General features: G+C 39.5%; 6 protein-coding genes across 14 annotated transcripts; 3 read left to right on the plus strand and 3 right to left on the minus strand.

Annotated features, from left to right (window-relative positions):
- Positions 1–235: 235 nt before the first annotated feature.
- Positions 236–6477, plus strand: LOC116920987 (protein prune homolog 2). Of its 7 annotated transcripts, XM_032927177.2 has the most exons (13): positions 236–379; positions 1155–1301; positions 2384–2558; positions 2765–2863; positions 2971–3048; positions 3373–4143; positions 4328–4600; positions 4663–4808; positions 4882–5003; positions 5137–5355; positions 5444–5542; positions 5678–5724; positions 5917–6477. In XM_032927177.2, exons 2-12 carry the CDS (start codon positions 1266–1268, stop codon positions 5712–5714), a joined length of 2055 nt encoding a protein of 684 aa, XP_032783068.1. In that variant the 5' UTR covers positions 236–379; positions 1155–1265; the 3' UTR covers positions 5715–5724; positions 5917–6477. The 7 variants fall into 7 exon arrangements, with proteins under 7 accessions (XP_032783068.1, XP_032783067.1, XP_045028966.1 ...); XM_032927176.2 differs by lacking the exon at positions 5678–5724; XM_045173031.1 differs by lacking the exon at positions 5678–5724 and having other exon boundaries at positions 3373–4140.
- A 161-nt stretch (positions 6478–6638) lies between these two features.
- Positions 6639–9000, minus strand: LOC116920991 (N-acetyl-D-glucosamine kinase). 2 transcript variants are annotated; one of them, XM_045173037.1, is made up of 8 exons: positions 8676–9000; positions 8465–8568; positions 8317–8401; positions 8138–8236; positions 7821–8073; positions 7632–7755; positions 7280–7454; positions 6639–7217 (listed from the first exon to the last, which is right to left on the minus strand). In XM_045173037.1, the coding sequence occupies exons 2-8, from the start codon at positions 8509–8511 to the stop codon at positions 6948–6950; spliced, it is 1053 nt and encodes a 350-aa protein (XP_045028972.1). In that variant the 5' UTR covers positions 8512–8568; positions 8676–9000; the 3' UTR covers positions 6639–6947. The 2 variants fall into 2 exon arrangements, with proteins under 2 accessions (XP_045028972.1, XP_032783072.1); XM_032927181.2 differs by having other exon boundaries at positions 8465–8539; positions 8676–8999.
- A 598-nt stretch (positions 9001–9598) lies between these two features.
- LOC116920989 (DDB1- and CUL4-associated factor 10) lies at positions 9599–12648 on the minus strand. The gene is made up of 9 exons (XM_032927179.2): positions 12538–12648; positions 12120–12481; positions 12014–12030; positions 11830–11943; positions 11556–11767; positions 10921–11492; positions 10621–10859; positions 10214–10556; positions 9599–10137 (listed from the first exon to the last, which is right to left on the minus strand). The coding sequence occupies exons 2-9, from the start codon at positions 12327–12329 to the stop codon at positions 9814–9816; spliced, it is 2031 nt and encodes a 676-aa protein (XP_032783070.2). The 5' UTR covers positions 12330–12481; positions 12538–12648; the 3' UTR covers positions 9599–9813.
- Positions 12649–13184: 536 nt separating this feature from the next.
- On the minus strand, positions 13185–14491 carry LOC123471523 (polyadenylate-binding protein-interacting protein 2-like). The gene is made up of 3 exons (XM_045173038.1): positions 14334–14491; positions 13791–14161; positions 13185–13719 (listed from the first exon to the last, which is right to left on the minus strand). Exons 2-3 carry the CDS (start codon positions 14154–14156, stop codon positions 13630–13632), a joined length of 456 nt encoding a protein of 151 aa, XP_045028973.1. The 5' UTR covers positions 14157–14161; positions 14334–14491; the 3' UTR covers positions 13185–13629.
- A 2166-nt stretch (positions 14492–16657) lies between these two features.
- LOC116920992 (peptidyl-tRNA hydrolase 2, mitochondrial) lies at positions 16658–17605 on the plus strand. Its single transcript, XM_045173041.1, has 3 exons — positions 16658–17006; positions 17072–17182; positions 17252–17605. The coding sequence occupies exons 1-3, from the start codon at positions 16878–16880 to the stop codon at positions 17534–17536; spliced, it is 525 nt and encodes a 174-aa protein (XP_045028976.1). The 5' UTR covers positions 16658–16877; the 3' UTR covers positions 17537–17605.
- A 710-nt stretch (positions 17606–18315) lies between these two features.
- Positions 18316–26382, plus strand: LOC116920986 (protein MON2 homolog). Of its 2 annotated transcripts, none has more exons than XM_045173040.1 (28): positions 18316–18708; positions 18769–18909; positions 18972–19154; positions 19214–19465; positions 19522–19647; positions 19721–19939; positions 20016–20265; positions 20327–20483; positions 20602–20865; positions 20934–21118; positions 21186–21463; positions 21534–21788; positions 21862–22074; positions 22154–22329; positions 22411–22573; positions 22681–22828; positions 22899–23020; positions 23081–23212; positions 23278–23412; positions 23491–23741; positions 23935–24097; positions 24164–24307; positions 24437–24568; positions 24637–24851; positions 24944–25119; positions 25196–25436; positions 25690–25772; positions 25938–26382. In XM_045173040.1, exons 1-28 carry the CDS (start codon positions 18610–18612, stop codon positions 26105–26107), a joined length of 5073 nt encoding a protein of 1690 aa, XP_045028975.1. In that variant the 5' UTR covers positions 18316–18609; the 3' UTR covers positions 26108–26382. The 2 variants fall into 2 exon arrangements, with proteins under 2 accessions (XP_045028975.1, XP_045028974.1); XM_045173039.1 differs by having other exon boundaries at positions 18317–18708; positions 25193–25436.
- The last annotated feature ends 1053 nt before the right edge of the window (positions 26383–27435 follow it).

Raw genomic sequence — 27435 nt, forward strand, 5'->3', positions numbered from 1 at the left:
TTGACAGGAATCCATTCACCCGTAAATAAAAAAAAAAAAACAAACAAAAATCTACGCTCTAATGGGTCAATCATAATCAGGCCAAAAGGTGTGTTTTAACAATCCAGTCACCAATCTTTGCCTTTAGCACAACGACAGAAATACCCGGAGGGGAAAAGTGCACCGGTCTTTTCCCCCGAAGGGCCCGCGCATCATCTGTATGTATTACGTCCCATTGAAATTCTGTTTTTCTTAGTCAGTCGGATAGAGCCGGAGTGGTGGGTCGGGTCTGTGCCACTCGTTACTGTTTTGACGCGTTTTTAAATCTGGTGCTGGAGGACAGCAAATATTAAACTGATCGTGCTCTCGTCAGTGAAAGGAATTTATACGCAGTCTGCAAGTAAGTGAAAGTGTTTCTTTTTTTCTTTCTAACAGCCGTCGTATTGTGCTGAAACGCAGTGTGATCTCGGTGTGAAGCTCTAGCAAAACATGGCTGATGAAGCAGACGCATAATTTTTAGTCACCAACTTTTTAAGCATTGGTGACACTGCGAAATAGAAGGACATGCAATTGTCGGTTGATTATACAATAGTTCTATCGCAAAAATCAAATGATCACTTATCCAATAAATCAGATTTGATAACATTGGAAAGTCGGTCCACTGTTGAGAATATTGTTTCGTGATTGCACTGCCTCTCTCTTTCCCATGTCTGCACTTGCCGAAAAAGATGGTTGTACAAAAAAGGAAAACACCAGATATTATTCTTGTTGTAGCCCACTAAGTGGAAAGTTTGCCTTGCCTTGAACCGAGTCTAGCAGGACAATCCTTTTCCCTAGAAGGAATCAGAAAAAATACACAAAAAAAATGCCTCTCGGAATTCATCAAGCTGCTTTAACCCATTTCACGCTAAAAGAACAATGGCCGTAAGCATGAGAAAAACGTAACTTGACTTACGAAAAAAACCAAAACGTAGGTTACTCGGCAAAGCTAGAAAATTTAACACTGCATTGGCCCGAGACTAGTTGTGAAAAAAAAAAAAAAAAAAAATTATTCGTCCCAGAAGTGAACAGGAAGCCACGTACTTATTAGTTGTGATGCGTTCTAAATACGCGTTCAGAATCATCAACCCGTGTCGTTGACGCATTTTCATTTCTTTTCTCTGTACGACGCCTAGGGTGCGAGCTGCTGGATCGAACGTTACAACCACAAAGAAATTATCGACACGGGCAGATTAGAGTTCGCCATAGTCCTTTGACATCTCAACAGTCAGGACAACTACGTTGGAATGGATGTACAGTCTATCACTCCGTATCCATACCAGGTAACGTAAACGAACTAAACAAAACTGTAGACAAATTTTACCGTTTCGAATTCTGTCTGGTGGTCATTAGAATGCTTGTTCTACCGTGATTGCGTTTGCTGCTATTCTTGTGAGTGTCTGTTGGACTATTTGCGGTTGTTACATTTTCACACACGAATTCACAAAAAGTTCTAGAGGGTGGCAATTGAGATACGTGCTGTAACGTTACCGGTGGTTGAGCATGTCGTTTCAAACAAGAAAAAACCTGCGTTGCTTTACGATTGTTTAACGATCTACTCGGTCCAGGGACTGCGCGTGACCTTCTCCAATAATCCTTTTCTGATCGATTAGACACGAAATAAATAGCAAAGGCTAACACTTATGGTACTCTAACCTTATCTTGATACCATATGAATGTTTCAATGGGGATACCTATTTGTCGGTTGGAATTGCTAAAATTTGTTCCAAATAGATTCAGTTTTCTCCTTTTCATTTGTAATTCAATATCCTAATGTATCGGAACTTTCCAGAATCAGTGGCTGAAGAAACCAAATCGATATTATAATCCTGTTGTGGCTTGAAATCGCCGTCCATCCAATTATTCATAACTGGTTGGGGGTTAGCGTTGGGTTGTCGTTTTGTGTATTTTCATACTCTATTTGTCCAAGGCCGTTTTGAACTTGAAATGCATGTCCGGTGCGCGTCGTTCGTTCACAAGCCAAAGGGGGAAAGGGAATTTTGGTAAAAATCATGTCGTTCGTTCTCCATAGTAGTAGAAATTGCCGTACTCTTTTCTCCAGGCTTTGTTCTTTTTTTCTTTTCATTTCTTCTTTCTCCCTTTTTCGACACTTACCATACCTGCTTCCTTCATTTTCTTCCGCTTCGTTCACCGCATTTTTCATTTCCCCTTTTTCAGTACCGTCGATCCCATGTAACGTTCATAGACCTCCCATTGTGCGTGCGGTTATTGAAAGATACAGGCTGCGCAGTTCCTCCCTTTGTAATGTCCAGGATACGATAAAGAGAGATAAGGCAGTATATAGACCGTCTATGTGGAACCATTTCAGTATCGCGAGGATTATAACAGTGTTCACTTTGATAAGCAGGCGGAAAAGAAGTCGAATCTGGTAGGCGAGTCGGCCAAATTAGAAGTGTCTTGTCTTGATTCGAGGCAAAAGAATCACGAGGAAAACAGGGCGGAGCAAGAGGACAAGCAAGCCAACCACTTTGGACTGGATTTGGAGCTACCTCATCCAGATCACTATTTGCCAGAAACTGGTCAGTGTGAGCACTTGAAAACTTAAGTTTCTATCAACACATCCTCTTCTTAATTCGAAAATTTCCTCGGTATACGTATATGTTTTTTTGTGAAGAAAAATCTGTTTATCGTTGCTTACTCTATGGCACTTGACAACCCGATTGACTCGTGCGTAACTGTTGTTTGACGGCGGATGCGATAACAATTGTGCTTTTATTTTCTTTAGTGGATTTTCCTAGCAGCCCCAGCGCCATGATGAAATATCGCGTAGCAGACGATGATGAGTTGAGCCATTCGCCTGAAGATCATCGACCCGAGCACAATGGTACAATCCCGCTTCGTTTCATAGCGTTTATTTTATTAGAAACTCAGTAGATTGAGTACATTCATCTTCATTTAAGGTCTTGTAAACATATTTTCGTTTTCAAATAGAACCAGTCACGGATTCGGAAGACGAAGAATCTCTTCGCGCTGTCATTGACACTAACAACAGCGTACGCTTAAAAAAAGGTTAGAATAACCTCTCGCCTAACTGTGAATGTTTTATCTCATTTGTTTATCGTGGCTTGTTTTTGTTTTTGGTTTCGCCACAATCGATTGGACATTCTCTGACAAACAGAATATCGGAACAACAGTAAACGAATATTTAGTTTAAGTCTACCAAATACGATTCGTTTTTCTGCGCTTTTGTTTTCATTTTATTATATCGGCGCTGCAATTTGACTAATTGGAATGGCTTTTATTTTTTAGTTCATGTAGATTGATCCTTTGTTTATTTTTGTTTTTCATTTTGTTGGCTTTTTTTTTTTTTTTTGCATGACTCTTGTTTCGTAGAGGAAGAATCTTCCGATTCCGCTAATGTCAGCGATACGGAAGAATATTTTGAAGATTTCCATCTTCCCATGACACACCAGAATAGCATGTCAACCCGACGGAGCTTTATGCGGAAAATCAAGGCAGTTGACATACGTGTTCCTGACGCTGACAGGATTGAAGGGATTGTGAAATCTGGTCAACTTAACCGGCATGGCAGTATACGACGTAAAATTGTGCCTCAACCGCAGGATTTTATCAACGACAGCCTCTATTCTGATCAATCAGAAACAAGCCCCGCCAAGTTCACGTCTACACCAAATGGTACATTCGCTGAATTGGATTTGGCCAATGATACGATGTTCATGTCTGAACAACAAGATCATGATTGCATCTTAATGCCATTTGCAAACGGAGATGTTGACAAGGAAACAAGTGAATTACCAGCTGAGATGCCTATTGATAATGGCAGTTTGGCAGAAATGGCTCCGCTAGATGAGGCAACGCTCTTGAAAATCATGGATTGCTTGAATTCCGAGAAAGTCAGAGACATTTACACGTTAGGCTCGACATTGCAAGATCTTCTGTCTACGGCGGAAGTGGAAGAAATCGTCAGCAATAGCCACCGTTATAGTGAAGTCATCAGTCGGGATATACTGATGGCATTGACTGAACGCAGGACGCCCGAGGCTGTTGATCCACTGGCCAAGAACAAAGTGGCATCTGTACAAGTCTCTTCTGCAGCAGTCAGTAGTGCACCTCCCGATCTGATCGACTCCCAAGATATCAGTAGTAACACTTTACGATGATTCTGTTTATTCATTAGTTCTTCATTTTCTTTTTTTTTTAGCACGCTTGAATTCCAAGTTAAATGCTAAAAACAGTAACTTTGTGCTAGTATCTTTAAAATGACTTTGTAATTAGAAGAGCTTTAAAGCACTAGTGTCTCATTTGATCATTCATTTATGGTTCACAGGAAATCCTGATCGACGTGAAACAGCCAAAATCAAAAAAAGATTATCAGCGACTGATGACAGTGCCCGTATGGACGACGATTCAGACGACGACATCAATCTTAACGCCGTATGTCCAGTCATCGAAGAAGAAAATGTCCTAGTCTGCGAAGACGGTGGCCAACCAGATGCCGCATCAGGATCGGATTCGCTTTTCTCGTCACCCATCGATGGCTGGGATCTTAGTCCAGAGGGCATTCGCAACTCCGAAGGGTTGCAATCTTCCCTAAACGAGCGTAAGATGTTCAGTATAAATGATTGGATTGCAATTTGAAGCTTCAATTAATCTTTATTACAGGAATGGACAGCTCTAGGACGAAGCCTGACTTAATACCTGAGACTTCGGCTCAAGAAGAAAAGGATGAAGAACGTAATTGGCGATCTGTAGTAATAATGGGATTGGAACGTAAAATTGATCTGAAGGTTATTGAACCTTACAAAAAGGTAATATTGTTGCATTTTATTGATCCACTAAAATGTAACGCTTTTGTGATGATTGATTGGTTTATGTGTATAGGTACTTTCGCATGGTGGTTACCAAGGCAACGATTGCCAAACAGCTGTCATTGTGTTTAGCGCTTGTTTTTTGCCTGATCGGAGTCGCGTCGATTATGACTACGTCATGGAACACCTTTTTTTGTTAGTAATTATGTTAAAATAATAGGAAATTTCTTTTTTTTTTTTGCCACATTTTTGTTTTCAAGTTTATTCAAATCACTTTATTAATTTTTAATTAATTATTATTATTATTTTTGTTTACTTTGAAAAACAGGTACGTGCTGACTACACTTGATCAGCTGGTAGCCGAGGATTACGTACTCATCTACTTTCACGGCGCCACCCCTAAAAGTTGCATTCCACGGTTTTCTTGGGTGAAAAACTGCTATCAGATGATCGATCGGAGACTGAGAAAGAATCTTAAGCGACTCTATTTAGTTCATCCAACGCTCTGGCTCAAGGCAGCTGTACTAATGTGCCGACCGTTTATCAGGTTTCGTATCAATGCAAACTGGCTGTAATTTGCGTTTCAATAGCTGAATTTTTCTTTTTTTATTTTATTTCATTCTCATTTTTTACAGCACCAAGTTTAGCCGTAAGATTGTGTACATACCTAACTTACCGTCACTCTCCGCTGAACTACCCATGGATCATGTTTGCATTCCCGATCGAGTCAAGCAGTAAGTATAGTTTTCGTATCGTATAGCGGTACCTAACAACCCTGACCCCTTTAACACGATAGCTAACATGAAAGAGATACGAGATTTAACCAAAATGAAATAATCTTTTAACCTGCTGGCTCCTCCTTTTCCAAGGTACGACATGCTGAAAGAGAGTTTAGGCAATGGATAATAACTTTCAGGTATTAGTCGCAGTACGTTTAGCACGTGCAATCTGCATGAAAATGTGGCTTCTTTGCACGCATTCCGTTTGGCTCTTTATGATCTCCTGTCACTTGCCTTTTTTTGTGTCACCTCTCTGTTATAGTTTGTTGTCGTTTGCCATGCCGCCTAAATGAGATAGTACTCTAAACTTGTTATTTGTTGAATTGCAGGTTGGAATTTACGCTAATGATTCAAGACATAAAGCGCAGAAAAGGATTGCGGTAAACATTCTGGAGAGAATCGCTTCAATCCGGGTTTATGTTTACGTCTCACCTGGTCAAAAATACTGCCAATAAAAAACTTGGCCGCAACGAATGGAAACCGTGAATTTACATAGCTATATATTGTGTGGCAATAATGGGGTTAGGTTAGGTTGTACAGTATGTCAGCAACGTCTCTCGGTTTATCTAATATGTAACGTGCAAGTAGATATATATGTTAACGAAAAAAACAAAAAAGAAAAAAAAAAACGTTATAAGGTACACTTACAGTATATTTATTTATCATAAATTCGGTGTGAGGAAACGCTAGCCTGATGGGCGCCCATTCCACTGTTTGCGAGTTGCGCGTGTAGAAATTGCGAATTTTCTAATTTTGGTACCAAAAAAAAATTATATAAGCTTATTCTAATGAGGTCCATATAATTGGAGTAAGACTGAATATTGTTTTGTATCAGCCCTTTTTGTGGTGCCTCAAGAAACCAAATATAATTTCGTTTGGATTGAACAAAACTTTACCTAGTGTATTTCCATAACTTCAATTTTAAAACACTCATTCAGATGTCTGGAAGCGTTCCTTTCGTTCTCGGATAACACGAAAAACCATTTTAAAATTCTTGAAGAACAAAGTTTTTCGAGTCCAGAGAAAACGTTAAAAATACAACAAAATGAAAGATTTTGTAATACTTGTATTGAACGTTGATTTATTGCTCTCAAACCATCAACAACAAATTGAAACATGATCGTTAAATATATGTGATAGCATTCCCTATTAAAATTTAAAAACTCAAAAAATTGATTTTTTTAATCAGTCCCATTATCTCCTAGAGAAATTTTAATTACTTTTAGACTACGCCAGACAGGACATCTGCTAAAACATGTAACGCACAGTTTGCATTGTAAAGGCTTACTAATTTTCACTGTTGCTATAACATATTAGAAGGGTTGTATAAAACCAGAGCTTATACTAAATGGACATCCTCTTATGTAGTTTTCGAAAAGAAAACTTTAGAATTACGGCCATACTCTCGTGGAAAGTCAATTTTGGCAAATTTAGCCCCCATATAGGCTGCCCCGACAGCCAGTGTTGTTTGCAATTGCAGCAAACTGAAACGTTCTAGGGCATTGGGGCATTTTCTTGGGCCGGGTTGGGTATTTGCACCTTCAGTAAAACCTTTCTCCATCAGGTCAAAACTGTTCCAGACGGCACCAACGCATATTATGGGTAACCCATTTGGTTCATTAAGGAGTTCCTGTGAAAGTGATCCATGACATGAGACACAACTACACCGTAAGAAATAAAAAATTTTATTACTTTGCTGATTGACGGGAGTAAAGCGCCAACGTACTCTCCAAGAGATCGTCCAGCCTCGTGGAATATATGAAGACATAAAGCATCTCCAGCGTGAGCGCCAGTGGCTAATCTTGCACATAGCCCAGCGTAAACAGCTTTGCTAAAGTTGGTGTAACAATGCTCTAGTAGTCCAAATCTAAAAAAAAGTAAACCGTGTCAAGTGGGAAAAAACCCATCAAATAACCAAGATTAACGTTGCTTGTGCTTGCAACACATTCGTAACTTCTACCAATGGTGGAAGCGCAAAAGCAAGAAAAGGGATTTACTTATGGCACTACAAAGTTCAGCCTATATTAAAAATAAAAAAAGTTACCTGTCAGTGATTTTGAAGTGCTCAAAAATGGCTTTTCTGATGTATGTAGTATCGTGAGGAGGACAGCGTCTATTGTCTTCTTCATCAATGAAGATTTTGATTGCCTGGTCAGCAACCCAAAAAGCTAGAAAATGAATGCTACCATTGGTATTCATCAATGCAGATAAAAGCACAGTAGATGGTGCTTACCACTTCCTTCATCACCCAAGAGGTAGCCCCATCCTCCACATCTTGCTGTTGATCCATCAGGATTCAATAGAAATGAGTTTGAACCAGTTCCAGAAATTATCACTAGACCACCATTTTCACTCGCAGTGGCAATAGATCCCATTGTGTCACTACAAACATAGTAGCTCAGACTAAGGGAAGGAAATTTTTTCATGAATCCTTGTTTTAGTTCTTCATTTGTAGCATCATCTTCACAGCCACTCAAAGAGAGTCCCTGACACAAAAATATTTATATTGGTAAACTTCAACTCCTTCATTTATGAGGTTAGAAACCATACTAAGGCCTTCAAGGACAAGTCTTCAGGTAATCCAGCTTTCTTTTTTCCTTCTTGGATCATAGCATGAACCCTATTTTGGCATTCATCCATTCCAATCAACTATAGAATGTGTCCCAAGTTGGCATTTTGTATAATACTTCAAATAAATGATACATAATAACTGGAATGACAATAATTACCCAGTGATTTGTACAAGGTCCTTGTAGTTCGACCAGTTTGTTACCTTTGCTGTCAAATAGCACCGCCACTGAATGACCACCTCCACTATAATATCGAATAAAATCGTGATAGAAATTTGGGCGCAGTTGATAAAAAAAAACTTATTACCCTTCAATTCCTCCAATTACAACCAATGATTCTCCAGTATCAGACATTTCGTTTTTGAGTTATGAGCTTCAACAACTACACAAAAATACTATACGGTAATTTCACTTTTTCAAACACCGCGCGGAGAATGGTCACAATAAAAAAAAAAAACAAACAAAAAAAACAAGAGGATTGAACAATGAATGGATCGAATGCTTCTCGAACTACTCACTAGGATTGCTTCTGCTGTCTCAAATTTAAAAGACAAATCCAGTTGTATAAATCACTAGCGTCTAACAATTCCTTGGCTTGCTTCGGTAACCACTTGCTGCTCTGATGAAGGTTTCATACGACACGAAAATAACCTACACTGATCATTTTATCAGTAACATGACAAATGCCCATTGCTAAAGCTGGACCACAACATTTTATGAGTATCCATATGAGCAATAAAATTTCTGCCAAGATAGCCGGTTCGGCGTGGAGGAAAGAATACGATCGCAACTGATGGGTGCCTAATCGTCACAGGTGAACGGTAGGCATACGACGCCTTCGCCAGACGGATACCGACTGTGTGAGCAGAGGAGCAGACTGGTGCGCCACGCATTTCTGTAGAAAAAAACAAAAAAACAGTCGGTGTTCCAAATAGTAAACGTGCCACTTTCTCCCCCTACGGTTAGGTATGGCAACAAAAATTCGGAGTATACAAATGTTTGGAACTTCTCGTATTACAGTTTGCTAACCGCCTTGAATAGCTTTATATTATTTTCAACCTTTTTACGATTTCTAAATCTTTCAATTGCATACAGACCGATCAAGAATATATTCTAAACTTTTTTTCAAAAACTGGATGACCAAACGGCATTTTTGGACCGGAAATACCACATTAAGTCTATCTTACTTCATTTCTCAAACCAAGTCACGAAGGTCTTTTTATGGCTACGAGGTACCTTAACCCACATGCGATGTCAAGCATTTCTAACTAACAGTCCAACCTTGATCGCTATCCAGTTATAGTCGGACATTGCTGACAGAGATTACGAGTTGGTACTTGGTAGTCCAAGTGAGAAGCTATTTATGCGTAGGGCGGAGTCTGCAAGGAAACATTCTAACGATAAAAAAAAAAAAATTGCATTGGACGCTATCCAAAATCGATTCGTGGAAAGCAACATATTATTTCATTATATTTTTAAAATTCCAGCATAGGATTATGTACAGATATTGAAGGGCTGCGTATATTTTTTTGATGGCAAAACCAAAACACTCCACCAACTGTCGCACTTTGAGAGGAACATTATTGAGTTGAGTTTTAAACGAGGAGTTGTTGAGATTCACACTGATGGACTCGGCACACGAAAAAACCAACACGGCTAAAGAACAGGTTGGTGCCAAACAATTTTCCCGCCAAGACAACCTGAGACAAAAAGTGGATGGGTAGGGCTAAACTTTGTCGTTACAACAACATCGGAGTGACCCTTGTTAGTTGTCAATGAGTGCAATGTATGCGGTGGTTCTTTTTCATTTCCATTTGAACGCGTACCCCTAATGGCAGAAGGGGACAAGCTGTAAGACATGTCTGCACATTGGGGATTGAAGGTAAGGAGGCGAACACCGTTGCTATATGGGCTCGCAATAACGCGGCCGTCAGGTGAAAAACACAATTCTTTTATGTATCCTCTTCCTACATTTGGCTCCTAATCACGAGAACAAACAAAATACAGTTAATCGTATAAAGGGTCATAACGAGAGCAAAAGAAATAAAGATGTTACTTCAACAAAATATGTGATTCGATTGAGGTTGGAATGGATGTCCATCTCAAAATCCCCTCTACTTTCGGCATCATAAGTCAAGGATGGCGGATGCCGCCGGATATCATGGCGAGACCGTAAACGGAATGGGTCAAGGAGATGGACAGAACGAGCAGCCAAATCAGCCACAGCCCGAACAAAATGTGCTGTTATATTTGGATTTTCTGAATCCTCCCAAGCCACATCCTCTCTCGAGGACCTATCACGCTGGTCTGTTACAAGCAATGAACTAGATGGTATTCCATCGCTGCTGGATGCATTGTTATTCAACTGTCCAAGGCGTGCGGGTAGCGGAGTAGAATTCCTAGTCAAGAATTGTAGCTTGAATACATAAATCTAAGTTAAATAATATTTAAAAAAGGCAATACCTGCGAAACATACGATGACGAATTCGAAATTCAGAGGTATGGTTTTCATCTTCCCCCGACTGCGCACGACGAATAGTTTCCAATGCCTCTAGCACTTCCTCACTTGGAATTCGGACCTCTAGGTTATCTATCGACTCGTTCTCGACAGAGACTCTATCAGAGTCAAGACGAAGATGGAAGCCAGCCGCTTCTCCAGTCCGAGTACCCCATTGTAACGGAGCCGTTATTCGAACTTCTACCTACAAACCAGCGGATTCCGTCAATTTTTTTTTATAAAACAAGGCAGCTATACCCTTTTACCTGTGGTCCTGGAGATATATTCGTTGTCGCTGCTCTCGGATGATGAGTTTCTTCATCACTCTGATCTGAAGAAGAGCCGCTAGAAGACGACGTAACGGGATACGAAGTGGATGGCTGACTTTCTTCGTTTTCAACCCTAGGTCGCTTTCGGGAAATGGCAGGCGAGTCCAGAGACATATCTTGAATGTCATGGACGCAAGTCCACTCAGATTTATCCAAGTTGCTGGTATTTCGACTGACGACACACCATCCTTGTGGGTGTACATGTAATGAAGAAATGACTTCGGCTTCGTTTCCTGCAGGCCAATCAGAAATCAACTCTATACGATTTCGTTTTGACCTGAATAGGTGACTAAAATTCGTGGCCAAGGATATAGGCGTCTGGCTGATTTGCATCAGCCGGTACATGTTCGGTTTAAACCCAGCAAGGTCTTGATTCAAAGTTGCAAAATCTAAATTGTGAATAATCATGATGTATCCGCCAGCAGTACACAAGATCATTTTGGTGTTATCAGGAGTCAATCTCATTCTCATCAGGCCGTTTGTGTGAAAAACCCGTTGGCTCATAAATCCTGTTGTATAACTTGACACATTAATATTCTATTTGATCAGTTAAATACCAATTAAAAAGGTACCTTGCTCTGTGTAACTGTTGATATCCCAAGTAAAAACACAGCCATCAAAACCAGAAGTTACCAACAAACCTTCTTCTCTGACAAATTCAATATTTTTCACCCAGTTGGAATGACCTCTTAAGGTTCTCATTTTTTGCTTCAAATTTCTGATATCCCATAATGCAACTGTTGTGTCATCAGAACAAGTAGCAAAAGTCCGGCAATCAAGAAACCTATAAGAAAAAGACTATTATCTTCCATGTAAATGTGTTTTTGTTCTAAGTCATGATTATACTTGACACAGTTCACACAGTCTGAATGTGAATTATATACATTATGGACATCTCTTCTTGTTATTGGATCCAACACTATGAAACTCTTTTGTTCACAGGCTGCAATGAGGATGGATCTAAAAGGAAAATTTCAGAAATCATACTTGAAAATCAGCCAACAAAAGATTTTTTTCTCAAATAACTAACCCATCAGGTGAATACTCCTTCAAATGAAATTATAAAAAAAGAACGAAATAATAAAATAAAAATGGTTAAAATGTTTGACTACTATATTATTTTTATTGGACTTTACAAGATTGAAGACTCCACCATGCTGGCCACTGTTTCCTGATTTTCCGCTTGTTGACTGATCCCAAAATCCATGCTTTGGATCATTGGAGAATGATATGTATATCCTTTTCCGGAATTTGTCTTGAAAGCCCAATGGAAATTTGTTTCCGAGCTCTCGCTGAAGCACATATTTACTCACAGTATGATTTGAGCCTGTCGCATTTAGTCTCATTTTCTGAACTTTCTTCTGTTAGTTTGTTTACAACATGCCTATCATTGTTTATGAGAAACTCTCCAAATTCAAAGAAGAAAAGCTTTTCTCTGCTTCTTCAAAAACCCACGTAATTTTCCATCTTCAAACTACTCCCTCTTCCGGATTCGAAACTGTAAATAGTAAAGCAATGTTTCAATGAACAAAACGAGTACAGTAGGCAACATACATAGATGGTTCTCTGCCTGTTTTTCTACTGTACAGTACAGTTGCCATAGGGGATTGGGCATGTACAACTGCGCCCACTAGATAAAGAAGGCTCAAACTGTTCACTGTCTGACGTTTTGGGAAATTACGTCTGGTCTGAAAAAGCTAATATCGAGTCCAGCGTCACTTGTGGCCATAGTTTGCAACTACCAGTTGTTAAACACTGGTTTACCGGCGCCTCAAATTTGTTCCTTTTATTTCGATAAATTTCCCTTAGTCGCATTGGCTAAACTCGTTATGAAGTGAAATTATTCGCTGCCGTGGCTTGGGTGGTTGTCTATATACTGTCGATAAATAATGCCAGCAAAATATTAAACACGACTACCGCTGTTACTCTGTGAGAGAGATTTGGTATTTTTATACACAAATTTTGAAACTGGTTCAACACCAACTAAAGTTAAAAGTTGTTATTTAAAGTAAATAAACTGAAAATTATAGAAAAGTCTAAAACATGTAGAGGAACGGTAAAGTCATTTTAGTTTGATTTTTTTTTCCAACATATTTATCCAGAAAAAACTGTGTTGGTTTAGTGGGAAGTGTCGCCCGCTTGTGACATGTTCTCGTATTTAATACATTAGGTTAAATCTTCCCAAGAAACAGAAAATGTAGTATGGTTTTAATTTACAATTTATTTACACGCGGAAAAGTTCAATTCGATACAATAGGAAACGAATGTCAAAGAGTAGTTCCTTCAAGAGTAAGTCGAAATGGCTCCAATAAAAGAGTTAAGGTACACAACAACCTAGAAATAAGGGATACAGAGATACCTAAAGATGGGGAAAAATGCCCAATATAATCATAACATCAACCCCAACCCTGGAAATTGTGAGAAAAGCAGATAAGATCAAAAACAAAAATCAAGGCACCAAAATTCAAAAAAGCTATGATATTCACATTGCTAACAACATAAGCTGGTCACCTCATACAACTTAGAATAATTAAGCCATACACCTTGCATCAAAATACACTGTTGAGATTCCATTATGCACAGTTGCTATAAGCCAGTAGCCAAGTTCTTGCAAGGAAAACCTGTAATATGCAATCACAAAATGACTTATAGTTTATCTTCCTTGCTCACAACAGATGGAACTGAAGACCCGAATCGTGGAACAAATTCTGCTGCATCAGGGTTAAGTTTGCTTGACTATTGAAAACAAAATTTTTAGAATGTGAAAATTTTGTATCTTCCTATTATGTAATGTTACTATTTTGTACCTGTGCAGCATTATCATCAACAGCAAGATTTTGGAGCTCTTGAGTGAGAGCATCTTCTGCTGAACCATTGTGTGTAGCATTTCCATTTTGATTGGTAGTTTCATTGCCAATAGAAGCAATGTAAGCATCCATTTCAGCACAAACATCATCAATACATTGTTGTACAAGTGCTTCTTCCTCTAATTGCTGCATTATTTGTTCTTCAAATTCTTCTTCATTTTCCATCCACATATATTCTGAAAAATCTCCTTCCCGACTTGGTGAATGAGGGGGGACATCATTCAATCCATCATCAGAATCTGCATTATTGCCATCAACAGAATTGTTGACAATTTGTTCCTCAGCTTGATTCGGTGGTACTTTCATGTTTCCTATGACGGAAAAAGAATTGACGTGGTACTCAATCAAAGGAGAAGCACATGTGGCATGATAAAGAAGCATGGTTGGTTCCATACACATAGCACATTATGAGGGCCTTTCATCGTCGAATTACCTCTTCATGGTGCATTGCTCATTAAAAATGTATTGTTTATGGTAACTTACCCGTGGTGGATTATTTGATTCGCCCTTAATAAGAAATTAAATGAACTGAGTCGGAGGAAAGACTCGTGTTGACCCGACAGGAACCGTAGCTTGCCCAAGTAGCTCATTCAAGTGAATAATGAAATCGCTAGATGGCATTCTGCTTTACACAATCAAGCCGATGATCATATTTTCCTAGTTTGGCAACAGCGTTTTTTTTTGTCTTTTTTTTAAATTTCTTTTTCACTTTTGATGGACGGGTTTGTATATTCTGTCTTTTACTTTTACCTGCTTTTACGGAAACTGTATAAGCTGAGGGAAGTATGGGTACAGTGTGGATTCAGTTGCGGGGTTCTAACTTTCCATTACGGCTCGGCCCCGCGTTGATCGGGTCATCTTTTGAAGCGATTGGGTTTAGGGCTCGGCTCCGATTACTCAAGAACCAGCTCACTACTGGAATGTACTGGCACGACACACATAAAATTTGCTTTCTTAAGTGTTTTTTTTTTCTTCTTAGCGCCAGTATCTTCCGGTAGTAAGCTGGTTCTCGGGTAATCGGGGCCGAGCCCTAATTGGGTTGTTGCGATTGTGTAGTGCAGGTCTGCAGGTTTTTCGGTGCACGATGCACTGTTTTTTTTTAAAGCCCAACCAGGATTGTATGAAAAAAATCGCAAACCAGTTCACAAACTCTGATCGCATTCTTTTTGTTGACCGTTTAGCCTGATTTTAAAACTTACCTTTGCTGCCCTTTAGGATTTGTTTATGGTACTTCTTTACGCTTTCACATTTCTGCAATTACCTAAACCAGAGTCATAGACCCCTGGTTACTCCACTATGGCTAGGGCTCGGCCCCGATCACATTCTAATCGGGGACACCGCTAAGCTTCCCCGATAAAAATGAATCGGGGAAGTTCGGTGCGGGGATTTCTTTTTTCAGTGCGGAACGGTGCTATAATCGGTGCTGCACCGATAGCGCCGCTTCAGCCATAGGGGGTTAGTCTTACCAGTGACCTTGCGTTCTGATAGGCCAACGAGAATCACGTGACTAGGGTCACATTTTGTTCTTGTTGGCCGCAGGGCAACTGCCAATTTAGATCACTATTCATTGATAATCGGGGAAGGCAACGATCACCGATATCACCGCACCGAGCACCGGACCCCGATTAAGATTATCACCGCACCGTATCGAAAAAAAAGCTCCCCGATTGGCGCGGGGCCGAGCGCTAACTATGGCTATTTTCCCTCTCAGCAGTCGATAGATTAAAGACGACTGATAACTTTAGTCAGATAGAACCCTGGTTGGTTCACGACATGGGGGGAATCGTCTGTCGTTGTGCCTAATTTCGGAAATAGCAGTCAGAGCCTTCAGCGGGTGTGTGATAAGTGCACCAATCAGGAAATACGTTTGAAAACTTCAACAGCCAATCACAACAGTGATAAAGGAAACGAACAGAGCAGACGATACCAGAAAAATTAAAGCTCGAATAGAAACACTGAAATGGCCGTTGAATAATTCAGTTTCTCTCGATAGATGACTCTGATTCTAGTTTCCACCACTTTGCTCCGCCCCAAAACTGTCGAAATTTTAGACATTCAGACCAACGAAACGCGGTATAGGGATTCCTCTCAGCCTGAACCAACCAGGGTTCTATGACTCTGCTTTAGTCCTTATGTTATGCATTTTAGGCAGTGTTCTGTCGAATAAGGAAAAACTTGATTCGTTTTGTAAACGAATACGAATAAGCAGTACAAAGGAATACGAATAACGAATGAAAAGGACGTTTTATTCGCCATTACGAACAATATTCGAATAACGAATAACGAATAAATTTTCGAATAAAAATGGAATTAAGGCCATTAGAAATAGAAAATATTTGTACAAAACAGCAATCCAAAATTACATTTTTTGCCGAACAAAAATAAAATTACCTATTCGAAACTGTATTCGAAATGATACAATTTGGAGTTACAACGAGTAAGAATAACGAATACGAATAAGGAAAATTTTTATTCGACGAATAACGAATAAATATTCGAATTTTTGCGTTATTCTATTCGAAATTTTATTCGAAAGTTTTATTCGATAGAACACTGGATATTTTATTCGAAAATTTATTCGTTATTCGAATATTATTCGTATTCGCGAATAAACCGTCTTTTTTATTCGTTGTTTGTATTCGTTTGTACTGCTTATTCGTATTCGTTTACAAAACGAATCAAGATTTTCCTTATTCGACAGAACACTGGTAATTTATATCGAGTCAAGTCTCAAGCTCAAGGGTGAACTCCCACACTTTACGCAGTAATTTTCCCATGTCTTATCTTTGCACTTATAACTCCTCCCATTTCCACATGTTCCACAGTTCGCCCTTCGCCGTTCGATACGTAGTACTTAGATTCAAAATTTCTTTACGGTCAAACACGTTAGACTTAGTTTAACACGTTAGATTTAGCAGGCCTTTTGCTGCATTGTGACGTGGTTATGGTTTGTACCTGTTAAGACTGCAAATTTAAAAAGTACAGCACGAAAAATCTAGCTTGGTTCGGAGTCAGTCAGAAATCAGGATGATTGGACTGTTAGAAGATTTTGTAAATCCCTCGTTCTTGGCTGGACTGTCTTGTGGTATAATTTCATCTGCACTGATTTACAGGTTGTTAGCCAATGATGCTCCAACCACCCTGCCAAAAAATGAAGTACATTTTTTAAATAAAAGCAAAAATTATGTGTTGTGAAATTTTGCCTCGACCACTTTACATAGGATGATGAGTTGACTTATGGAGGTCCTATTAACAATCATGGACAAACATACAAACTACTTCTGGTTGTTAGAAATGACCTGAAAATGGGGAAAGGGAAAATTGCTGCTCAGGTTAATTTAAATAGATAAAGTTAACAGCGACTGTTTTGTTAAAATGGTTTCTGTGTATACTTACTCTAGTGTTCCCATGCTGCAGTGGCTGCTTACAAGCAAATTCTACACAAAGATCCTGAAATGTTAAAATGGTGGGAAAACTTTGGCCAACCCAAAGTTGTGGTAAAGGTTGATTCAGAGGAAGAGCTACTGTCCCTAGCAACAATCTCAAGAAGTAAAGGTCTGTTAACATCTGTTGTGAGAGATGCTGGAAGAACTCAAATAGCTCCAGGATCAAAGACTGTTTTAGCCATTGGACCAGCCATTACAGAAGCTATTGATGAAGTTACTTGTCATCTAAAACTTCTCTAAGCAATGTTTAACAAATTTGAGTTTGACAGGCTTCATTGATTTTTAAATAAAGAAACTGTTCATAAAGCAGTACCCACTAAAGTATTAAAAAAACTCCCTTTTGCGATTTTTATGACCCGATAGCCCGGGATTTTTTTAAAAATTCTATCTAAGCGGCATTTTATTACTGCATAAGGAACAAGAGTATTATTCAAAACTAAATTTTTTATGTTCTCAGAAAGAGGGCTATCCCGTATGGCTTGAACGGTTTCCCGCTATCCTAATGCAAGAACATCACGTTTTAAAAATATACATATATATTTATATCTAGTTTTTTTTTTCTTCTTTTTCTCTGAAATTTTCACATTATGAAGATCAAGGATTTCTTTTACCAACCTAGCTAATTACCAATCACAAATGTCTCAGGTATTACCTAATAAACAGTTGGATTTGTCAGTCCAGCGTATTTAAAAAAATCAGGTTGTATTGACAAACTAGAGTACTTGCGAATTCATGATCATGGATCATGGCATGGAACTATTTATGAAAAGGATCTTCGACGGTGAACATAGTAAGCGTGATTTTATTTTTACTTTTGAGCCATTTAAAATTTAGACCAATTTCATAGAACCATTTAAATCACCATTACGAAGGTCATATCATAGTAGTAGTATTTGATCCGACTTCTAAATTAATCGACCGCTGTTATTTAGCAAACATAAAAAGCAAAAGAAAAGAGGGGGTTTACCTTTTCTCCTTTATTTACCTATCTGTAGTACCGTCGGTCAGCTGTAGGTGGCGTTTACGAAAATTCCCCACGTCACATAGTTTTCTGCATTTGACAAGTTGAACGCGAATGTTTTTCTTTCCTCTTAATTATTAAGAAAAGTACTACAGGTTTTCCGTGCTCAGCTAACATGAGAAAAGGCGCTTAGACAGCACCTAGCGTAATGCAATCAGTCGTTGTAGTAACGGGTGTTGATGATTTTTGTACGTGAATCGGATTGTATGGATCCCATCAAAATCTAACCAAAGTAGTCTGATCTTTGTCGGCAGAAGCTATAATATAACAGTAGGTTGAGATCTATAACAAAATGGACAAGGATCAAGTAAATAGAATACTTGAAGGGCTTCAGAATGATCTGAGAACATTAATAGTAGAAACAAGAAAAAAATACACATCAGTTAAAGAGGTAACAGTACAACTATTTTTGATTTTCAGTGTTAATGAAGTGGCTTAATACTTTGTATAGGCATCTGAAGAAGTGCTGACAAAACTAAAGAATCCTTACAGTGGCTCTCAATCGACACATCAATCTTTACGAAACATTACCAATCCAGCCCTCTATCCCCTCATTCAAGGATGTGAAACTAAAGACCCTAAACTAACAAAAGTGACAATTTTCTATTTTAGAATATGCGGTTTGTAATTTTTTTTAAATATTCTTACATACAGGTTTGCTTAGGAGCCATACAAAGGTTTATTACTTATGATTTACTGGATGAAAAGGGAGCCAAATATGTTATTAATGTCATATGGCTTTTGATGGAGAATAATGTTGATGAAGTGAAAGTTCTTCAAACTGCTGCCTTGTTACTAACCACAAGCAATTTAGTTCGAGGAGATTCTCTGTCCAAGGTATAACTAAGGCAAAATTTTCAAAGCAACATCAAAAATATTATTTATAATTTTTACAGTGCTTGGTGCTTTGCTTCCGACTCCACTTTGCTAAAGATACTACAATTGGAAACACGGCTGGAGCTACTGTTCGCCAGCTTGTATCGCTAGTTTTTGAAAGGGTGGTTATAGAAGATGCATCATCAAATGAGGAAGCGCCCACAACAGGCGATAACAACTTTTCCGATGGAAGCAAAGAGTTTACTAAATTATCTGATTCTCCACTGAAGACCCTTAAACCATCTGCCCAGGACGCATTTTCTCTTTTTCAAGTAAATAATTTTCCTATTAATAACGTTTCTTCGTAAACTTACATTTCTTCCCAAAGGACCTGGTTATGCTAGTCAACGGTGATCAACCCTCCTGGCTGGTCGGCATGACTGAAATGACACGAACATTTGGGATAGAATTATTGGAGAATATCTTGTCTACTTTTTACAGCGTTTTCTTCAAGGTACTTCTAAAATTGTTGTTATGTTGAAAAAACAAAGAAATTAAAAGACTTGTAACACTTGATTATTGCATAGCACCAGGAATTCAGTTCATTATTGAAAGAGAGAGTATGTGCATTGGTGATCAAACTGTTCTCGCCTAATGTGAAGTCACAGTATCGACTTGCTATCGGTCATCAGCAACAGCAGTTACAGGCGCAGCAACCCATAACAACAGACAAACCATTTTTTCCTGTCAGCATGCGACTCTTGAGACTAGTGTCTGTTTTGGTTCAGAAGTATTATTCGTTGCTGGTAAGAATCCATTAGATTTAAGGATTTTTCCATGTACACTAGGAATAATCTTATCCACCATTTCGTTATATTTCAGGTTACAGAGTGCGAAATTTTTCTGTCGTTAATTATTAAATTTCTGGATCCTGATAAACCGGCATGGCAGAGAGCATTGGCTTTGGAAATCCTTCATCGTTTATTGGCTCAACCCTTGTTGGTGAAATCTTTTTGTCAAAGCTACGATATGAAACCGCACGCAACAAACATATTCCAAGACACGGTGAATTCTCTTGCTGCTTGCATACAGTCACTGTTTGTGACGACACCTCCCGGTCTTGCTTCTTCAGGTATGTTGATAGGCAGCTATTAAAACTAATTTTTGTCGTCATATTTAAAATTTGTGTTTAGCTCAAGTGGCTTTGACCGGATCAACTTCCTCTTCTTCGCCATTGATGACCAGTGTTAGCATTGGACCTGGAATCACTCCCCAAGCTGGCTTTTATTATCGCGGCGTTTGGATACCAATATGCACAGCGTTTACCAGCGGACAACCCAAAGCTACATTGTATGTTTTAAAAAATTATACATACTATACATTTATATAATTAAAAAAAAATATATTTTTTTTTCCTTTTTTGGGTTTGTGCATTGACCTTTTAAATAATAATATTTTTTTTTTTTAGTTTGGAAATGCTGGACAAAACGGATCCCCCAGGCATTCAAGATGGTTATTGCATGTCTGTGGCATATGCTTGCTTGCTGGATGTTATCAGGTCTATTTCACTTGTGGTACAAAACACACCTAGCGCAACAAGCGACTCGTCGGCATCATCAGATAGATTTTCAAATGAGAAGGCTGTCGTTGACGATGATTCTTTTAGCATACAGCTGGTAAACTCTAGCTGGTGTGGGTTACTAGCAGCTTTAACCCTATTACTTGAGGCTAGGTACACTTTCATAAATCTAACATGGTTTTACCCTTAGCAACGCGTTGTTATTGGACTTCTTTTTTCAGCACTGATGAGACGAGCACGGAAAATGTTCTAAAATCTCTACAGACGTTCGCCAGTGTTAGTGGTCGTGTTGGATTGACGACACCTCGGGATGCTTTCATAACAGCTCTGTGCAAAGCATCGCTGCCGCCGCACTACACTTTAACTGTTCTAAATGCGTCTTCCCCAGGAACTGTCACTAATCGAGGTAACAAAATCTGATAGCTTAAAATATTAGCTTCAGTCTTCAGGATTTCTTGTGATGGTCCAAGTAGTCGCGCAGCCTAGACAACAGAATACGGAAAGCTATAGCCAGCATATCGGCAATGCTGGAGGAAACACAAATGCTAATATCGAAACGGAATTCCGCCAGCATTTGATCGTGGCTGTCGGCTCCCCATTGCCTACTCCTTCACAACCGGCAGGATCTCAGCAGGGACCAGTTGTTTTAACAGCAAAAAATCTGCAATGCATGCGTGCTATCTTGAGTGTAGCCCATTGTCATGGCGCCGTATTGGGATCCGCCTGGCACATGGTTTTGACCACTTTACAGGTATCCGTGTATTTCCTACACACTTGAATTTTGAGATTAATTCTTCACTTTCTTTTCTCACGCCTGATAGCACCTCGCTTGGATCCTTGGTTTAAAACCCTCCAGTGGGGGCTCGTTAAAGTCGTCACGGCCGTTAGTGGAAGTGAGCTCGGCAACGTTAGTGCCAAGCACTGCCGCTGTTTTAGCAGATTTGCCCGTCCTGTCATCGATGTTAAGCAGACTATTTGAATCCAGCCAATATTTAGATGATGTGGCTCTACATCATTTGATCGACGCATTGCGCCAGCTGTCGCAGGAAGCTCTGGAAGTAGCCTATTCTAACAGGGTTTGTACAACTTCAATCTGGATAAAAGTAGATTGAATTCTAATAGATTGAACTCCTTCTATATTTACTGCAGGAGCCCTCACTTTTTGCCGTAGCAAAACTGTTGGAAACTGGTCTTGTAAATCTGAACAGGGTAGAAGTTCTTTGGCGTCCTGTAACAAATCACCTGCTGGAAGTCAGTAGCCACCCGCTTAACCGCATGAGAGAATGGGGAATAGAGGCCATTACTACGTTAGTTCGATCAGCAATTCAATATGAATATTCTACCCCTTTAAAAGAAAACCAGGTAACTATCCGAAACAGTTAGGCTATTTGTGGTTAGGCAGTTGAAGAATAGCAAACTCTATCCCTTATTAATTTGACAGAGATTGCAGACGTTGCTAATATCGCCATTAAATGAGCTGTCTAGTACCAGTTTTGCAGACGTGCGGCAAAAGCAAGTTGATTGTGTGCTCCATTTGCTGCACAGCTCTGGTGACATAATCTCTTTTGGATGGCCCTTGTTTCTTAATATCATAGGAGCTATCAACAATTCTCAAGGGTAACAATGAACATGACATTCTTTATCATATGATGCTCATTTCTGTCTTATTTTGCATTGCTTGGATTTCAAATCATGAAGAGAAAATTCAGTACGCTCCGCGTTCCAGTGTTTACAGTTGGTGGTAACGGATTATCTCCCTGTTTTACCATGGAACTGCCTGCCTTTAGCAGTCGAAACGACCGGAAAATTTGGATCACAAACACAAGATCTCAACGTTTCTCTCACAGCAATTGGTCTTATGGTAAGGAAAGCACAGGACGTTTTTAAAAGACTAACACATTTTTCTAATGTAGGTTATTCAACTTATTTTTTTATTCTTCATTTTATCACATTTCCAACCCGTTTTAGTGGAATATATCCGACTATTTTTATCAAAATCGAGAAATACTACGTTCTTCATTGTGCGACGAGAAAAATAAGGTTTTCCCAGACTTTCCTGGAGTACCGAACATGGCCGCCTTTGACAAACTCTGGATGTGTTTGTATACCAAACTCGGTAATGAATTATCAGCTTGCCGTGATGGATAAGAATTACGATTGAAATTTTTGAATCGCGTTTGCTTTAGGCGAATTATGTATCGATGAACGGCCTGCAGTGCGTAAATCAGCTGGTCAAACACTCTTTAGTACTATTGCAGCTCACGGAGATCTTCTGCACCACAGCACTTGGCAGGCCGTTGTGTGGCAGGTTCGTTTGTCCCATTTTCCTATCTCTTTTTCATTTACATTCTTCTTATCTAATCTGCAGGTTCTTTTTCCCCTGTTGGATAACGTGAAAAAACTTTCGGGGCAAGCTAGTGATGTCAAGGTGGATACGTCCGGAAGTATGCTTATCCATCATTCACGGAATACAGCACAAAAGCAATGGGCAGAGACTCAGGTGAGAACTGAATTTGATACTCGTAAACAACAAAAATCATTAACTGTATTTGTTAACCACGGCAGGTGTTGACTCTTTCTGGCGTTGCCCGTGTATTCCAGACCAAGCGACCCATGCTGCAGTCATTGGACGAATTTTCTAGAGCTTGGATTCTGTTGCTTGAACATATTGAAAATTCGGCGTTGAGTAAAAATTCAGAGGTAAGTCGTACTAAAAATTGAGTAATTGGTTTTCGTCATTAAAGCTCATTCCTCGTAATTGCAATGATGTGGTGTTAGGTTTCGTTGGCCTCGTTGAAAGCGTTTCAAGATGTTCTGTCAACGACAACCAAGTGCAATTCCAACGAATCCAATGGCAGTGGTTGCCACGATGATTTCATCTGGAACGTTGCATGGAAAGCCTGGCTTCAAATAGGAACGCTTGCCACAAGTCCGCAAAAAGAAGAGCGAGTGACTTATATTCCGTCACAGCCATTCCTGACTGCCTTAGTTCTTATCTTTCCCGGGCTCTTCCAACATGTAAAATCCAGGTATTCCTATTTACTCTTGTGAAATCATCTGAAAACCCCTTTTTCTTCTCGGCTAAGCCGACCGTGCGTACATATACAATTTTTTGCTACATTTTATTTTACTAAGATTGACGTTTCTGCTTTCGTATCAGTTCATTGACGTTTCCGTCCCAAGTTGTATATTTCACGGTATCGCTCATGTTATTTTCAACAGGTTCGGATCGGACAACCTTCAAATGTTATGCACCGTCCTTCAATCAGCAGTCAGTGTCCCCGTACATGGTGAAGCTTCCCCTTTTATTCTTCCGTCGGTGAACGACCCTGTGCTAACTCCACTTCAGGAAGGAGTCTTACTCTGTATGGATACACTGCAGCGGGTACTTGAGAATCTCTCTGTTATCGTGTACATTGTACACACTGACAAACCGTTGTTCGTTTTACAGGACTTTGTTTCTGGGAATGAGCTAATGAAATCTATGATACCAGCTCTCTTTAATCAACTTTTGGTTTTTGCCGGTTTTGCATGTCAAGCTCCGACATTCGGACAACTAAAAACTAAATCAGTGAACTCTTTCAAGGGAATGCAGGTACGTCTCGTTGAACTTCACATCATAAACAAATTTATGACAACGTATACTAACCGAAGAAAAGTTTGAGCAGCTATATTAAATGAATTTTTTAATATTTTTTAATCCTTTTCACTTTCAATTGAGAAGTCCGCTGAATGGGTGACATTAAACTACGTCCCGTTTGGAGAAAAGTGTTTAACTATGGCTGTTCATTTGTATGGAAAAACGTGCCAAGAGGAAGTGGTTAATCAGTCTCAAGTCCTGACCAGTATTATTCGAGTAAGTTGAACTACCCTTTTTGTTTTGCAAAATCATTTCATTCTGAAAATTGCTATCATTGTTTCCAGTGCCTGCGTTTACCCCTTAGTCTAAAGTACGACTGCACTTCTCAAACAACTTGGCGGCTAGCAGTTCATTCATTACTACATGTGCTTCGTCTAGGACTACCAATGGCCCGGCACAAGACTGACAATCATGAGAATAATTCGAATTTACAGGAAACCCTGCTACCGCTATGGACTGAAATAACCTTAGCGCTAGACGAATTTCTTTTCCCCAAAAGGTGAGTTCATGAGGAACTCAAACCAATTATTCTTCAGACTAATTATTCGTTGACTTAAAAAAAAAATTTATTAAATTATTCTCGTGTTCTAGCGTTCCTTTGGCCAATCAAACACCGGAAGAAATTCAGTCGGACGAACTATTAGATTGTCAAGTAATGGAATTGATCCGAGACGAAATTCTGCCGCAAGCTACTTTCTATCCGCCGCATTTCATTTCGAAAATAATGGGGCTATTGAGCAAGGGGTCCATTCATTTCGTCCCACCGGGTAATCATAATTACCCGCATTTTTAGTTCGACGATGTCAAATTCCCCTATCAATTGTTTCTTTCTTCGTGCAGTAGATAGCGAAACTGGTCCTAAGCTGCGCGAAGAATTTGCCCGCATCTGCTTTGAAGTGTTGTTGCAGTTCTCGTTGATCCACGAAGAGCAAAGACAACAGCAAGAACAAAACAAAATGTCTACCAGCCAATCCAACCAAGTTACCAATCAACTCGCCATCACCGCGCTTCTCGATCGATTCCATAAGGTTCTTGCTGCCTTTGCTCAAGACGCAAAAACCGGTGGTCAATGTCCCATGCCGAGGTGGGTGTTCAACTAAATTTTCTTTTTTGTTCGAACTCTCTTTTCTTCGTCTCCCAGAAAATAAAAGGGTGGTAAGGAGCATGACTATACCGAAAACGATATTTGTCGTGACTTGACCGTCATATTTGAAGCTGTCGTAGACTGGCAGGGTGCATTCGTGACCGTCAGCTTAGCTGCTCACGATAATATCCCATTCCATGCATTTACCAACAACTCCATAATTTTAATATTCTGACTGCATAACTTTGGACAGGTATCGCACTGCTGAAATTGCGTTCACTCTACAAGGTCTTTCGTCTCTAATATCCGCTTTAAAGAAGATTCCAACCAATAAAGGTAAAAATAGCATTTTTCGATTATTCTCTCGAGCATCTGCGAACGTGCTTTTGACACTTTTTCTGCAAGAGCTACTAAGAATAGCCTAAAATCTGCTCTAATCTTCCGTTTATTTCGTTTTCTTTTTCATGACTCATCTCTCCCTCTTTGGATCGGGTGACGCAGTGAACCCCTTGACTTGGAGGCAACTCATTTCTTTGTATCCGCACTTGGTTGAACTGACGGCCGTAGATTCAGCTCGGATTGGACGAAATCTGCGCGATGCACTTTGTCAGTACTCTGATTTGTTACAGCCGCCAGCGGCCAGCACCCTACCTTCAATCAACGGAACTTAACAACGTGGAGGGTCAGACCACTAAGTTCAATCGAATTTCAATTAATAGAATGGCCATTGAAAAATGGATCCTTTCTTGTCGCCCAATCAGAAGCGCGTGATTTCCCCCTTTTTTAATTATTTTTTTTCTGTATCGTTCCATGTTTTGTTTTGTTTTGTTGTTTTTTTTCTTTTTGGTTGTTGTTGTTGTTATGTTAGCGTGTTTCATATTGTGCCAAGTGGTTGGCAACAATAATGTAGGCCACGTCATTGAAATATTCAGGTTCTTGGTCTGTATTCCCAATATCTATTTTTTTTTTTTTTATTTTTAATTTTTCACTTTCTCCTTCTCCGTTTCGTCGTTGTTTAGGGTGTAAGTGGTATACAGATACATATACATATACATATATCTACGATGCCCGTACGTCGCGGCGTAACCTCAGGCGTTGCACATTAATCCAAGGATTAAATGAAATTATGTTGTATCGTCTGCAACGCGTACGACAATGTTTTTTATCACTTGATTATGGCTCGGCGTTTAGCTGCAAGGCGGTTCATTGCTGAGTGATGAAAATCCATAATGTCAGGCAAGGGGAAGACTGGGCACGTTGGCCCCATCCACACTGGCAATGTATGTCAGCCGCTAAACAAGTTTGGCGTGGTAATCAATACGACTCCGTCCCCGCCTACTCAGTTCGCCTACACGATTTTCTGTGTGCAGCTCTTTGTATACATTCATATCTGAATCCCTTCCTGCATCTGCTATTGAACAGAGCGTTATAGGATGTCGAACAAAGTCATGATAGACATCAAAGTTTGAGTTTTAAAGATCCCATGTATACATCACGCTTCATGCTATAATCGACCCTACCATCTCAAGCTTCCTTTTTCTTTTTTTCTTTTTGTTTCCTTCTTCTTTTCCTGTCTTCTCCATTGCTGGTACCAATCTTTTGATCTATTGGGTTTACACAAATAGCAACTTCAAAGGGACCAGAAAGCGAAATATAGCAGTGCTAGACAGAAATTCCAAAGCATCGCTCTTCAGGCCGCAACCTTTCCAGCAGTCAAAGCAGAGAACTTGTGATTAAATTAACTTACCAACTCAATCAGAGCACGAGCTCTCCCTTGTTTTGTAGCAATGGTTTCTATATTTGATGACCAGAGAAGACGGAGAGTCTTAGATGTTGTGCTGAGCTATTTGCGCTGGTTGACGATCGGATCAACGCCACAGACAGCACGTCAGCCACAATGAAAATCCTCAAGGCAAAAGAAAAAAACAAAGACATTGCTTTTTTTTCATCTTTTTGTTTTAATGCGTTTTCGAGGAAGTTAGACAATCACAAACAGTTT

Source organism: Daphnia magna, linkage group LG4 (genome assembly GCF_020631705.1).
Source record: "Daphnia magna isolate NIES linkage group LG4, ASM2063170v1.1, whole genome shotgun sequence".
NCBI lineage: Eukaryota > Metazoa > Arthropoda > Branchiopoda > Diplostraca > Daphniidae > Daphnia > Daphnia magna.

What these genes read in the sequence shown, in the direction of transcription:
- LOC116920989 (XM_032927179.2), bottom strand. Translation starts at nt 12,329, where the DNA reads ATGAGACTAAATGCGACAGGCTCAAATCATACTGTGAGTAAATATGTG. An exon ending in CGTCATCGTATGTTTCGCAG is followed by an intron (nt 10,557 to 10,620) that starts GTATTGCCTTTT and finishes ATTCTTGACTAG; the next exon opens with GAATTCTACTCCGCTACCCG. An exon ending in GAATCACATATTTTGTTGAA is followed by an intron (nt 10,138 to 10,213) that starts GTAACATCTTTA and finishes TCTCGTGATTAG; the next exon opens with GAGCCAAATGTAGGAAGAGG.
- LOC116920987 (XM_032927176.2), top strand. Translation starts at nt 1,266, where the DNA reads ATGGATGTACAGTCTATCACTCCGTATCCATACCAG. An exon ending in CGACTCCCAAGATATCAGTA is followed by an intron (nt 4,144 to 4,327) that starts GTAACACTTTAC and finishes TATGGTTCACAG; the next exon opens with GAAATCCTGATCGACGTGAA. An exon ending in TTATTGAACCTTACAAAAAG is followed by an intron (nt 4,809 to 4,881) that starts GTAATATTGTTG and finishes TTATGTGTATAG; the next exon opens with GTACTTTCGCATGGTGGTTA.
- LOC123471523 (XM_045173038.1), bottom strand. Translation starts at nt 14,156, where the DNA reads ATGAAAGTACCACCGAATCAAGCTGAGGAACAAATTGTCAACAATTCT. An exon ending in TTGATGATAATGCTGCACAG is followed by an intron (nt 13,720 to 13,790) that starts GTACAAAATAGT and finishes TGTTTTCAATAG; the next exon opens with TCAAGCAAACTTAACCCTGA.
- LOC116920991 (XM_045173037.1), bottom strand. Translation starts at nt 8,511, where the DNA reads ATGTCTGATACTGGAGAATCATTGGTTGTAATTGGAGGAATTGAAGG. An exon ending in ACTTGTCCTTGAAGGCCTTA is followed by an intron (nt 8,074 to 8,137) that starts GTATGGTTTCTA and finishes TTTTTGTGTCAG; the next exon opens with GGACTCTCTTTGAGTGGCTG. An exon ending in CACTTCAAAATCACTGACAG is followed by an intron (nt 7,455 to 7,631) that starts GTAACTTTTTTT and finishes ACTTTTTTTTAG; the next exon opens with ATTTGGACTACTAGAGCATT.
- LOC116920986 (XM_045173039.1), top strand. Translation starts at nt 18,610, where the DNA reads ATGGACAAGGATCAAGTAAATAGAATACTTGAAGGGCTTCAGAATGAT. An exon ending in AGAAGTATTATTCGTTGCTG is followed by an intron (nt 19,940 to 20,015) that starts GTAAGAATCCAT and finishes GTTATATTTCAG; the next exon opens with GTTACAGAGTGCGAAATTTT. An exon ending in TCACAGCAATTGGTCTTATG is followed by an intron (nt 22,574 to 22,680) that starts GTAAGGAAAGCA and finishes AACCCGTTTTAG; the next exon opens with TGGAATATATCCGACTATTT.
- LOC116920992 (XM_045173041.1), top strand. Translation starts at nt 16,878, where the DNA reads ATGATTGGACTGTTAGAAGATTTTGTAAATCCCTCGTTCTTGGCTGGA. An exon ending in CCACCCTGCCAAAAAATGAA is followed by an intron (nt 17,007 to 17,071) that starts GTACATTTTTTA and finishes CACTTTACATAG; the next exon opens with GATGATGAGTTGACTTATGG. An exon ending in AAGGGAAAATTGCTGCTCAG is followed by an intron (nt 17,183 to 17,251) that starts GTTAATTTAAAT and finishes TACTTACTCTAG; the next exon opens with TGTTCCCATGCTGCAGTGGC.